The 13,606-nt window shown below is 44.0% G+C and overlaps 1 protein-coding gene across 2 annotated transcripts in view; it reads right to left on the bottom strand.

Annotated features, from left to right (window-relative positions):
• The window catches only part of LOC145357375 (double C2-like domain-containing protein beta), a 300,330-nt gene that overhangs the window by 220,244 nt on the left and 66,480 nt on the right, over nt 1–13,606 (bottom strand). Inside the window, exon 3 of one of the 2 annotated variants that reach the window (XM_080210683.1) lies at nt 10,351–10,374. The exons of the other annotated variant lie outside the window; for it this stretch is intronic. Coding sequence (XP_080066809.1) covers nt 10,351–10,374 — 24 coding nt within the window. The remainder of the gene's footprint in view (nt 1–10,350; nt 10,375–13,606) is intronic. 2 annotated transcript variants of the gene reach the window in all.

Here is a 13,606-nt window from a genome sequence, read left to right as displayed (position 1 = left end):
ACTGGTAATTGGTAGATTTTTGCAATATGATTGCAGGAAATAATTTGCAATGTAAAGGCATGTAATTTATGCAGCACCATATTTTGTTTCCTGGATATGGCAAGTCTTCCTATTTGTTCATTAGTAATTCCATCACATGTTTCAACAAACCAGCTGCTTTTAAAGGTACTGACCCCAATTTAACAAAACAGTGCCATGCTGCAGAGTGAAGTACACTCCTCATAAAGCAGGAATTGAGAGAGACTGAGATGCCCGTTCCCTTGAAATTAATATTTGTTTGCTGCTTTTTATCTTGCACCTTGCTGAAGGAGCAATGTTTTATTTGTTCAAAGGTATCATTTAGGAAGTTGGATGTCCTTTCTGTTCCCTGACTCTTTGGGGCACCTCATACTAATAGATGAGTCAGATGCGTACATGTGTATCTGCCAAAAATACTTGCACAAATTGGTTGGAGTATCTGTAATGGTACAGATCCTGGTAGCCATATATTAGTTCTAAGGTCTGAAATAAATTCTCAAAGTTAGATTAATTCATAAAAACAAGTGTTTATGTAGTACTTTCAGTGTGATAGAATACTCTAAGGAGGTTCATCAGTGTATTATAAGGCAAAATTTGGCAATGAGTCGAGGGAGGAAGCTATTAGGTAGGATAACTACAAGCATGGTCGAAGAGAGGGGTTTTGTATCTTAATGAGAAGAAGGAAGTAGAGAAGCAGAGAGATTTAGGGATCCAACCACAGAACTTGAAGCCTTGGTAGCTGAAGACTTGGCTGCCAATGATGGAATGAGCAAAACTTAGGATATTCAAGAGGCCATAGGAATATAGGAAATTGGAGCAGGAGTAGGTCATTTGGCCCATTAAGCCTGCTCTGCCATTCTTATTATAGTTGATCATCTATCTCTACACCAGTTTTCCCCACTATTCCCACATTCCTTCATGTCTTGACTATCCAAAAGTCTATCGATTTCAGTCTTCAACATGTTCAATGATGGAATTGCCACAGACTCCTGGGGTAAAGAATTCCTAGGATTTACCAGCCGAGTGGATAAAGTCTTCATCATCTTACAAGAGCACACAACAAATAGAAGCAGGAATGGGCCACCAGGATCTTCAAGGCTGCCCCACCATTCAATACGATCATAGCTGATCTAAGTTGGTCTCAACTCCTACTCTGTGCCATTTCCCCATAGCCCTTTATTCTTCGATCTATCAAATATTTATTCACCTCCACTTTAAATACTTCTAAAGATCCAGCCTCTACTATCCTTTGGGGCAAAGAATTCCAGAGATTGACTATCCTCTCTGAGAAGAGATTTCTACGCACCTCAAGTTTTAAATGACCAGCCCTTCACCTTGTAGGTATGTCCCCTTGTTCAAGATTGTCCCACTTGTGAAAACATCTCACCATTCACCCTGTTGTGCCCCCTCAGGATCATATGTTTAAATAAGGTCCTCCCTCACTGCTAAACTCCAAAGGAATATAGATCCAGACTATTTAGTCTCTCTTGATTGGACAACTCTCTCATCCCAGGAATTAGCCTGGTGAATCTCCTTTGGACTACCTTCAATGATACAATATCCTTTTTAAGGTAGGGGACCAAAACTGCATGCAGTATTCCAGGTGAGGCCTCACCCGCACACTGTACAATTGCAAAAAACCTCCCAATTTGTAAACTCCAGTGCCTTTGCAATAAAGGCCAAAATGCTATTTGCCTTCTTAAATACTTGTTGAACCTGCCAACCTTTTATGATTCACACACTTAGATCCCTCTGCACCTCAATCACCTTCAATCTCTCTCCATTTAGATAATACTCTGCCTTTTCATTCCTCCTACTGAACCGCATAACCTCACCTCTTCCCCACATTAAACTCCTTTTGCCACGTTTCTGCCCAGTCTTAAAATGGTCTGCCCCTCATTTGAGACTGTGTCCCCTGCTTCTAAACCCTCCCGGACAGGGTAAACAGTCTATCCACATCTACCCTGTCACCTTCTTTAAGGAGAAGTTTCAACGAGATCACTTCGCTTTCTTTGAGATTCTAGACAGTGCAGGTCCAGATTCCTCAATCTCTTCACAGAGGACAATCCTACTATTCCAGGGATTACGTTGGGGAACCTCCATTGCATTCCTTCTCTGGCAAGTACACCCTTCCTTAGAGAATTCCTTTGAATTAAAGTAGCACATATCCAGCAAGGGCATACATCTGGAGAATATTAGAGGTAGGAGGAGTGAAGCCATGGTGCAATTTTAAAAGGGAAGGGATTTTAAAATCAAGGTTTTGCCTACCTGAGAGCTAATGTAGGTCAGTGAGCACAGGGGTGATGGATGAATGGGAATTTGTACTAGTTAGGATGTGGGTAGTGGAGTTCGGAATGACAGGGTAGAATGTGGAAGACCAGCTAAGAGTGTGGTGGAATAGTCACAAGGTAACAAAGGCACACATGAATGTTCCAGCAGCACCTGGGTGAAATCAGGTGATGAGAGAGTTTGAAATAGGAGGTTTTAAGGGCAACATGAATGTGTGATTGGGAGCTCTCTTTGGGGTTAATTTAAACATCATGGTTGTGAACAACCTGGTTCAGTCTCAGGGAATTGTCAAGAGAAACAGTGACTAGGAAGCAGAGTTTGTAGTGGGGACATAAAAGCAAAGGTGCAGTCTTCCCACCACTTAACTGAAGGAAATTTCTGCTCATCCCAATCATCAGTCTGACAAATCACATATGGCAGGGGTGGGGGTTTGCAGCTGATGGAGGTGATGGTGATCTAAAACTGGGAAAGACCAGAATACAAATGGGAATTAACACATTGTTTTGGGACGATGTCACCAAGGGACAGTGTGCAGATAAGAACCTTCTTGGGAGATGACCAAGTATAAATCCTTGGGGAACACTAATGGTGCAATAGCAGGAAGGGATGCCATTGCAGATGATTTTTTTCTGAGCTATTATACTTGGTAACCCTCAAGAAGGTTCTGCATTAATAGAAATTGGAGGAATTCAGATTTCCGGGGGCCGGGGTGAGTCATAGGTTTGTGGAAGTCTATGGAGATGGAGAGGGGTCTGGCCATGGAGCAAATGTGAAGAGATGGCTTGATCAGGAGCCAATGTGAATAAATAAGCACAAAGGTGACACGCAGCGGGGTTTTGATACGATCATACGTCTCTGTTTTTTTTGATATCGTTCAGTACTTTAATGCTAAATCAAAAAAGGCAGTTCCAATTGAGTTCAATCATGGGCCCCACAGGAGGGACAAATGAGATCCAAGCTGACAAGACGAGACATTGCAACCCATCTTGGGCTTGATCAAACAAGATCCAAGCTGACAGGATGAGGCATTGCACCCCCTCTCGGGCTCGATCGAACTTTTCATCTTAGCTGAAGGCCAAGGTGGCTTTGAAACATTGCATCAGATAAAGCCTCATTGGTTGCCCTGATCTTTTACTCTACTCTAGATTAGGCAAACCACGATCGCAGGCGTCACACACCCCCAGTGCAATGGGCTAGCCTTGCCAGATCATCGACTCCCCCCTTCCAGGTAAGTCTGTCCAGACTTTACAGATTCCACTGCAATGTTATGACAGAAAACTGACGTTAACATTATTATTGTTCCAAAACATCTATTTGTTTCAAATACAAACATGGTCCCTCATTTTCTTTTGCCTGTGACATAACTCAGCTGTCAAATTTATAGAGTCTGAACTGGTTTTACTCCTTCAACAAATACCAAATATGATATTAAACCAAAATACTGCAGTCATTTTTTTCAAACGAGATTAATTGAGATAAATTTCTTTAATAAAAGCTAGATATGCCATAGCATAGAAACAAAAGCTCGAGAAAAAAAGTTAATTAATAACTTTAATGTAATTGTTTCACACGAGATGGACATTTTTAATTTGGACTTCAGTGTTGGAAATTATATTGAGGAGATGAGAGCAAGATATCAGGAATACCACCACAGCGATTTGAAGCACACGTGGATGCAATCAAATAACGGAGTAATAATAGGCAATGTGGCATAAGCTTACATTGTGTCACACCTGCCAGTATTACAGGAGGTTAAATGCTGAACTAAAACGACAGTATTTTCGTCTTATTTTAATAAATGCCGCAGATGCTGGACAACTGAAATAAACAAACAAAATGCTAGAGAACCACAGAAAGCCTTGCAGCCTCTGTGGAGGGAGAAACAGACCCAGGTTTTCATTCCCAGGTCAAGTTTACTGAATTGGTGATTTCCCAGCTCAACAATCTTCACCTTTAAGTGTCCACCCCTGTAGGTCGAGATTTTGGGCTTGGCAGGGTGGGGGGTTGGTGGTGGTGGTCTGTTGCAAATGAAGTTGGGGGACAGGTGACCGCGGAAAAAGTGCAGGCTGCCAGGGTGACAGGCTGGACACAAGACATGCCTGCCTCTGTGCCCCAGCACTGTATTTAAACAAAAGCAATTCATCCAGACCTCATCCCGCACCACACATTCTACATGCCCCACCCATGACAACACATGCCCCTCTACCCACTCCCTGTGGCCTCTATGCCAACCTATTCTTCCCCGCCCACCACTCTTTGCTCTTACGCCCTCCATACAACCTCACTGAGTATCCTGGGATAATTTTTGACAGGTTTGAAATGTCCTGGCTAGTTCTGGCAGGTTTGGCATTTCGTGGACAGCTTTGAAACTTCTTGAACAGCTCCTTAACATTTCCTTGATTGCTGGATAGTTTCTTCATAGCTGGACAGCTCCTTGATAATTCCAAAGAGTTTGTGCATAAAAAGTACATAATCTTGTTCACTTTTAACAATACAAAAGAGTGCCTTACCTCTTGTGAAGGGCGCTTTACCTCTCAATGGTGACCTGGGACCCTTTCCAAATGAGTATCCTGGCTATCCATAGGAATGAGTGAACTTCAGACCACCTTTTACTTGTTCTAAAACTGCACACACTGTTTCCACACACCTTTATTCCCCCCTCCCCCCAGCATCCCACTTCAGAAGAATAAACTGGCGGTTTAAATGGCCAACTCCTGTCACGAGTCTCACATGTATGAGCCCCAGCCCAACTCCAGTCCCAGCCGAGCACAACTGGGAAACGCTGAGTTCAGGGGTGAGACTGAGAATTTTTGGCCCTTCAGGGATTTTCAGGATGATGGAGAGCCTCTCCATCGTGGTGGAAATCCGGCTCGGAGTTAATCATTCAAGTCGTATATGACATTTCTTCATAAGGAAAGTCATATCGGATTCAACTCTGCTCCCCTCTCCATAGATGCTGCCAGACCTGAGTTTTTGCAGCATTTCTTGTTTGTGTGTTAGCATTCATTAATGTTGGGTTAACTAATCACAACTGTTGGATATAAAACAAAATCTGCAAAATAACATTTCCCAGTGATTTTAATTCCAGGCCAGAAATGCCTACAACATAACAAAAAAAAAACAATTTACGGAAAACAATTCCCACTCCAAACTCATGGGAAAAGCCTTCATTACTCTATTGTGCCTTAGGCACTTGTGGGTAGTGAAGCTTTCGCTTTTAGCAAAGAACAGCGATTCTTGGTAATAAATGTGACATTCTATCTGTATCCTCCCACGTAGTTTTTCCTTCATATTTTCTTTTCATGTAGCCACTCACCTCCGTCAGTCTCCCAGGTTCTCTGCGGCAACCACTAAAGCACTCCCTCAGCGCTGAGAAGAGATTCACTTGCAAGTTAACAATTTCAATTCCTCTCTCCCTAATGGAACACGGGGTCATCAAAGAAGGACTTTACTTACTGGATGGTGTTGCATTATTAATTAAGGAGTCAATTAACTGCAGTATCTTGGTAGGGTCTTCAAAAGGAGACTTTGTGGATGGAGTTTAGGAATAAAAATGGGGCAGTCACATTGCTGGGAGCGAGAATAGAGGAACAAATATGTAGACAATTCATTGACGTGTGTTAAAAATAGGGTAATTATATTCATAGAACCCCTACAGTGCAGAAAGAGGCCATTGGGCCCATCAAGCTTGCACCGACAACAATCCCATCCAGGCCCTATCCCCGTAACCCTACATATTTGCCCTGCTAATTCCCTGACTAGGGTCAATTTACCATGTTATCCATCTAACGTTAGGGGATTTCAACATTCCCAACATTAACTGGAGTAATTATATTGTGTAAAGGGTTTAGAGGGCGCAGCTTTCTTGAAACGTATTTCAGAGAGCTTTTTATGTGTATGTGTAGAAGGTCCAACAAGAGACAGTGCAGTGCTGGGTCAAATTTTGGGGAACAGAGTTTGACAGGCATTCAAGGTGGCAGTGGGGGAGCATTTTAATAATAGCAACCACAATACAATACGAGTTAGGTTTGTCATGGAAAAAGGAAAAAGATGTCTGCAAAAATGGCTTTGGAATTGGGGAAGGCAGATTTTATTAGGGTAAGGCAGGATATGGCCAAAGTAGATTGGAACAGCTTTTTGTGGGAAATTCTACAGCAAAACAGTGAGGATGTTCAAAAAGGAAATGGAAGGAGAACATGTTCCATTAAGCATGAAACATAAGAAAAACATGCCCAGAGAACCACAGCTGGAGTCGTGTGCAGTTCTGATCACCTCACTGTAGGAAGGGTATGATTGCACTGGAGAGGGTGTAGAGGAGATTACCAGGATGTTGCTTGGGATGGAGCATTTATTAATGTCACAAGTAAGCTTACATTAACACTGTGATGAAGTTACTGTGAAAATCCCCTAGTCGCCACACTCTGGCACCTGTTCGGGTACACTGAGGGAGAATTTAACATTTTCGATGCACCTAAACAGCAGTTTTGGACTGTGGGAGAAAACTCACGCAGACACGGGAGAACATGCAGACGCTACACACACAATGACTCAAGCCCAAACTGTGAAACACAGTGACGCAGCAGTGCTAACCGCTGTGCCATCATGCCACCCATTTAAGCTATGAAGACAGGCTGGATAGGTTTGGGTTGTTTCCTTAGAGCAGAGAAGACTGAGGGGGGACTGGATTGATGTGTACAGGATTATTAGAACATGGAACATTACAGTGCAGTACAGGCCCTTTGGCCCTCGATGTTGCACTGACCAGTGGAACCAATCTAATGGCCCTCTAACCTAAACTATTCCAATGTTATCCATATGCCTATCCACTGACCATTTGAACGCCCTTAAAGTTGGCGCGTCCACAACAAGGGCATTCCACACCCTTACTACCCTCTGAGTAAAGAATCTACCTCTGACATCCGTCCTATAATTACCACCCCTTAATTTAAAGCTATGTCCCCTCGTGTTAGCCATCACCATCCGAGGAAAAAGGCTCTCACTGTCCACCCTATCTAACCCTCTGATCATCTTGTATGCCTCAATTAGGTCACCTCGTAACCTTCTTCTCTCTGAAAGAGAATAACCCCAAGTCCCTCAGCCTTTCCTCATAAGACCTTCCCACCATACCAGGCAACATCCTGGTAAACCTCCTCTGCACCCTTTCCAATGCCTCCACATCTTTCTTATAATGCAGCAACCAGAACTGTACACAATACTCCAAGTGCGGCTGCACCAGAGTTTTGTACAGTTGCAACATGGGGTACACATAGGGTGGATAGGAATCATAGACTCCTTACAGTGCAGAAAGAGAATATTCTGCCCACTATGTCTGCGCCAGCTCTCCGAAAGAGCATTCCACCCAGGTCCAGACAGCTGTTGTTCCCCTTAGTTGAAGGGTCAAAAATGAGGAAGCATAATTTTAAGGTGAAAGACAGGAGATTTAAAGGGGACCTGAGGAAAACATTTTTCATGCAAAGGAGGATGGTGGGAGTCTGAAATGCATTGCCTGGCAGAGTAGGAGGAGTGGGAAACCGCAATTTATAAAAGCCACATAGATGAGCATCTTATGGGCCAAGTGCTGGAATGTAGGATTAATGTAGATTTGGTGTAGTGAGGTCAGTGCAGATTCGAAGGGCCAAAGTACTGTAGGTCTTTATTAACAGGCTAAACATGAAATGACAAACTATTTTAGTAGGTTTTGGAAGAGGAACTAAAAATGTCCCATTTAAAGAACAAGCCATGCATTTAGTAGAGATCATTCCATTTCTGATTCTCTTCACACATCTAGTGGTGCACTAATGCAGACTTTCATCTGTTTCCATGGCTACTCACTCCTGGAACAAGTCTCTAGTCTGCCGCCCGAAGTTTAGAGCTTGAGGGGCGCCAGCCTATATTAGGTGTGCCTGACCTAGAGTCTCTCCCGTATTTACTGCCACTCACCGGCATGTTTTTAAGAGGGTTTTCAGGTTGACACTCAATCTGTTTGACCACATTATGAACACACTTTCCTTGGCCATCATATCCTCGGGTGAGACTCGAACCCAGAGCTTCTGGTTCAGAGACAGGGACATTAACCATTGCACCGCAAGAGTGGAGGTTGTGGCTGCGATTCTTCCATCCCGTTACACTAATTTTTTTTTTTAGCAGAGTGGGCCAGGTGAACCTCATGTCTGCCAATTCGCAGGGTTAGCGCAAGTGGGGCATCCGCTCTGCGCCAGAAATTGGCGGGGAGACACACTGATGATTTAAAATGGTCATTTTAATATTATTTGGATATCATTAGCAGGCCCAGGACTGAAATCTCCAAGCCCGCTAGACCCTCCCACTCTGCCAGAGTAGTTCGCTCCAGCTGGGATTGCAGTAGCTCCCCACTTTCAGGGAGCTAGGGGCCCGACCTGCTGGAGTGAAAGGGGAGGGCAATTGGGCCCCCCCAGTGGGTAAGGTGGTGCCCTCTGGAAGTGCCAGAGTAGCCTCTGGTACTGCCCACTGGGCATGGGGCAGTGCCCAGGGGGGGGAAAATCAGTGGGGGTGGGGGGGGGGGGGGCAGGTTCAGTGGGGCAAGGAGGGAGGCCAGGGCCAGGGAATGGTCCTGAGGACAACAAATCGGACCATGGTGTTGGTGGGGGGGGGGGGGGGGGCGGGGGGCGGCGATGTTGCAGGTCTGGCCAGAAAAAAAAAACAGGAAGCTGGCAGCGTGGGGCTACTGCGCATGTGCCGAACTCGGCACTGACAGATCGGTACATGCACAGTAGTCCGCTCAGCGTGCTGATTTCAGCCTCTCCAGCAGGAATAGACCTCCTGAAATTTAATAATATTCGTGCCGGTGACCTCTGCGGTGCACAGAGTATGGGAGATTCTTCTCTGAACTCCTACTGAAAAAACATGAATCATTCCAGTTTTTTCACGCAAATTCAACACTTGGAATACTTGGGGGGGGGGGGGGGGGGGGTGAAATCCGCCCCATTACTTTCTGCATACTAACTATCTATACATCCCAAGTATAATTCTACTTTGCATTACACAATAAAAGTAACAAGCATTCACTAGCAGAAGTCTATCAGATCCTTTCAGATACAAGAATATTGGCCTAGAAATTGGATTCACAGCACGTTTTTCGGGCTCAAAGTAGAGGTGAAGAGACCACTCTGACAGAGAGCCCATGGGCTCAGGGAGGGGCGGACCGTGCTCTGCATTCCATATGTTTAAAACCTGGATTAGTACATTCTGGTCCCTTCCAATACTGATCTTGCCCATGGCCTATGCCAATCAAGGCCTTAAGGGCTATTTCTGGCCCCTTTGTGAAACTGGACTGGGGCAAACTTTTCCATCATATTTAGCGGTTAAATCAGTGGTCCATAAAGAGGTGTTTGGAAGCCAGTGTCAAGTAGTGAGCAGGCAATGGCATACCTAGCTGAAAGTGTGGAAATACTCCTCCTGGCTCCACATCAAACTGCCCCCAGCAGGTGCACTCACACTCCCCTCCCAGTTGCCTCACTGAGCCACTGGTTTCAGCCAACCACTAGCCAGCAAGTTGCCTCTAATGCCAGTAATAAGGTTACATTATTTATTAGTGCCACAAGAAGGCTTACATTAACACAGCAATGACGTTACTGTGAAAATCCCCAAGTCGCCACACTCTGGCACCTGTTCGGCCACACTGAAGGAGCATTTAGCATGGCCAATGCACCTAATCAGCACATCTTTCAGACTGTGGGAGGAAACTAGAGCACCGGGAAGAAGCCCACGCAGACACGGGGAGAACGTGCAGACTCCGCAGTGACCTCAAGCCGGGAATCAAACCCGGGTCCCTGGTGCTGTAAGGCAGCAGTGTTAACCACTGTGCCACCGTGATGCCCTAATACACAAATGATAATAGAGGACCAATTTTTCATGCTCCCGTCACCAGGCGCTTTCAGCCAAAATTTGTGCACAATAAAATTTTTAGGCCTTTGTAATAATTTACCCAAGAAATATGCGCATTGTTTTCAATCAGCAACTATAAGCTCTGCTCACTAAAGGGAGGAGGGGGGCAAAAATCCTTACCTTTTTGTGCCAAAGTTTTGGTACCTTTCCTCAAAAAAACGCATGCAATGAAAGAAACACGAGCAGATGAGAAACAAAAGTACGTATGAGACACAGAAAGCATAACATTAATTGTGCAATGAACTCAGCAAGTCCAACCATCTCTTATCTTCTATAAATGTGTCTATCAATTACAATTGGACCACCACTATAGATCAGACCAATCACACCTTATAACACTTTATCACGAAAACATCAATTGCTCAACTCCTAAGAGAAATATGTTTTGTAAAGGAAGGGGAAAAAAAAAATCAGTTCATTTTGCATTTGAATCACGATTTATGATGACTAAACTCCGAATCCTTTCATACTGTTTAGTAGTGACAAGCTTGCACTGAATTGCGGCTTTTGATCTATGATAATGATTTCATACAAACGGCTGTACTTCTTCATAACTGCTATCTCTGACAACATATAGATTATGAAATAAACTGGGCCAAAAATTTTTTTTTTATCATTTTGAGATAATACTCGACACACAAGATTCTAACGCAGTGCAGATTTTCAGCAGAAACAATTCATGCTGTGTCAATGAACAATTTCAGGGAGCAGTTGGTGGGAAAGTAAGTATGAGACACAGAAAGCGTAACATTAATTGTGCAATCTTTGGTGGGAAATGGGTTTGAGCTTATGTCAGGAAATAGAAGACACTTTGCCCCCTGGGCCATTGTGAGTGGGGCAAAAGAACTCAAGGTCCTTTCATGACTCTACAGCCAATGGTGCACTTTTAAACAGCAGTCACCTTTGTAGCCTGAGGAATGCAGCAGTTAATTTGCACTCAGCAAGCCCAATGTAAATGCATGATCAGGTAATCTGTCTTGATGCTGTCCATCGAGATAAATATTGACCCGGACACTGAGAATGTCCCTGCTCTTTATTGACCAGTGCCATGGAATCTTTTATATCCAGCTGAAGGGGCAGAACTTGCTTTATAACAGCCCACCTGACAGCAGCTGATTTACTGAAGCACTGTGTCCACCCACAGGAAAACCTGGACGACATCTGGGCTTAGACTGATCAGTGGCCTACAACAGAGGCCACACTAGACACTAGGCAATAGCGATCTCCAACAAGAGAACCAACCACCTCCCCTTGGCTTTCTGTGGCACTATCACTACTAAATCCCCAACCAACATCGATGTAGCACTCAAGACCAAGGTGTCCGCTTGGTCAGCATCCCATCCATCATCTTAAACATTCACTCCAGAAAAGGGAGAAAAACAGAATTGTAAATATTTTTGGGGGTGGGTAGGAATCAGGAGGAGCACCTATGTTTCTCCGGGTCCCATAAGAATCCTTCCATTGTGTTCCATCACCAAGGTCCTCCCTCAGATTCTCCCTGCCCTCCTCCCCATACCAGCCCAAGTTCCAATGACCAGCTGAGTCTGCAATGAAACTGTTGGTCCTTCCTCTGGTCAGCGAACTGCTCCAACTGTAGGCAACAAGGCCTACCTGTTAAAATTGGCCAGATTTTGATCACTTTCATGGGGTGGGGGAGGGGCACAGGCAGACCACCCACTTCCTCCCAGCAACACGAACCCCCCTCCCATCAGAAATGCATAAATGCATGCCAAATAGTCTCAGAAACACAATAGGAGTGGCAAGTAAAAGTTTGCACAAGTCAACTTTAAAAGAGGCCTAACCGATAAGAGGGGCATTACAGAATAGGAGGACAAAATTGTTCAACACTTTGCAAAGCTTTCCATTCATTTCAGAGCCTTTGCTGAAGGCACGTAGATTGAAGGGATTGAAGGGAAGCAGAATCTAGATACAGGCTGAGCAAACCAGCATCCAAATGCCAGCTTAATGGCTGCCAAAGGCAAAGTGGTGCTGCATGACTTGCTTGCAAGGCAGGTTTCTGCTGTGCCACTCCATAGCACCATCTGTCAGCGTGCAAGGGGATGCGGTTAAGTTTCAAGTTACACTCACCACTGCTGTTTCTGCAAGTCCCAGTCCAGGCTACATAATGGCTACAGAATGGCTTTGAAGCAGATGGAGGAATGGTACATCTGCCTCTCTATTAACCCAGTCCCTGAGGAGGCAGGTCACAATCATTTATGCCAACTATATGTTTAGGAACTTAGAGAAATGAATTGTAGTATCTTGGGATGCAGAAGAGGTAGCATGAGGTGTGGGCAGTGTAGCTGACTCAAGTAACATGTGTCCTTGATCATCTTAGCATACTTTCTTTCATCCACAGCTGTATAAAACATGACATGTGGGTGCCTCTAAAGAACTGTACAGCATGTTCATGCTTCGACCCATCTTAATGGCACCCAACCAGTATACTGATCACCACAGGCACAACATCTAGCAAAGTGGAACCACTTTATCTTTACATTGGTATAGGGTAGCACAACCTGGCTTACATTTCCTCTATAGGCTGCCATCTTCTCAAAAGAAGGGAAACAAACTGGTGCTACTAATTATTTTTTTCTATCCAAAAGTGTGACATTTATTACAGAGATTTAAAAAAAAAGCCCTAATTTAAGGATTGCAAAAATGCATCAAAATGAGTTATGTTCAACAGCAGTGCACTTGCAAATTAAATTTTCAATTGGTTGGTTCAGTTACCCAAAAGCATTATAAAAAAAAACAATGATGAGTTCTATTTCTAATGTAACCCATCTGCAACGGCTCAATGCTTTTGTAGAGTCGGGTGGGTCAGCTAAAGCTTTGGGATCTCTTAGCAGATATAAAATACTCAGATAGGATAAAACAAAAATGGATTTCCAACTATCCATCCATTTTCCACCAAAGAACGGCATGTGGCACAGGAAGGTTAGAAAGCACAGCGGACAATTAGAAAAGCAAAATACCTTTTACCAAATGCAATGGAATAATATGCCTATCACCAGAAAAATGTTATAGGAAACCATGTGCTTTCTGCACATGGCAGAGGAAATCAGAATCAGTGAACCAGTCTCTCCAAATGGGAATGAAGATTTCAGGGAGTAATTTATATTGGATCAAAATAAATTATACTCAACAAGTGGCACAAAGACAAAAGGTGAAGTGGCATAAGATTCGGAAAAAAACAAATGAACAAAAGATGATCCAAAATATTTCTTTGACCATTTAAATGACCCCCTCAGCTGTCTGCAAATCAGTTTCAAGATGCGCATCCAGAAAATTCCACGAAACATTTAGTCCCAACCTTTCTGGCCTCGTTTTGCTGGTTTGGAGTCGAGTGTGGAAGGTCCGTCACTGAGCACAT

This window comes from Carcharhinus amblyrhynchos, chromosome 23, assembly GCF_965287045.1.
Source record: "Carcharhinus amblyrhynchos chromosome 23, sCarAmb.v2.hapA, whole genome shotgun sequence".
Classification (NCBI taxonomy): domain Eukaryota; kingdom Metazoa; phylum Chordata; class Chondrichthyes; order Carcharhiniformes; family Carcharhinidae; genus Carcharhinus; species Carcharhinus amblyrhynchos.
The sequence above is the reverse complement of the archived record's forward strand: the minus strand, read 5'-3'. Positions and strand labels throughout refer to the sequence as shown.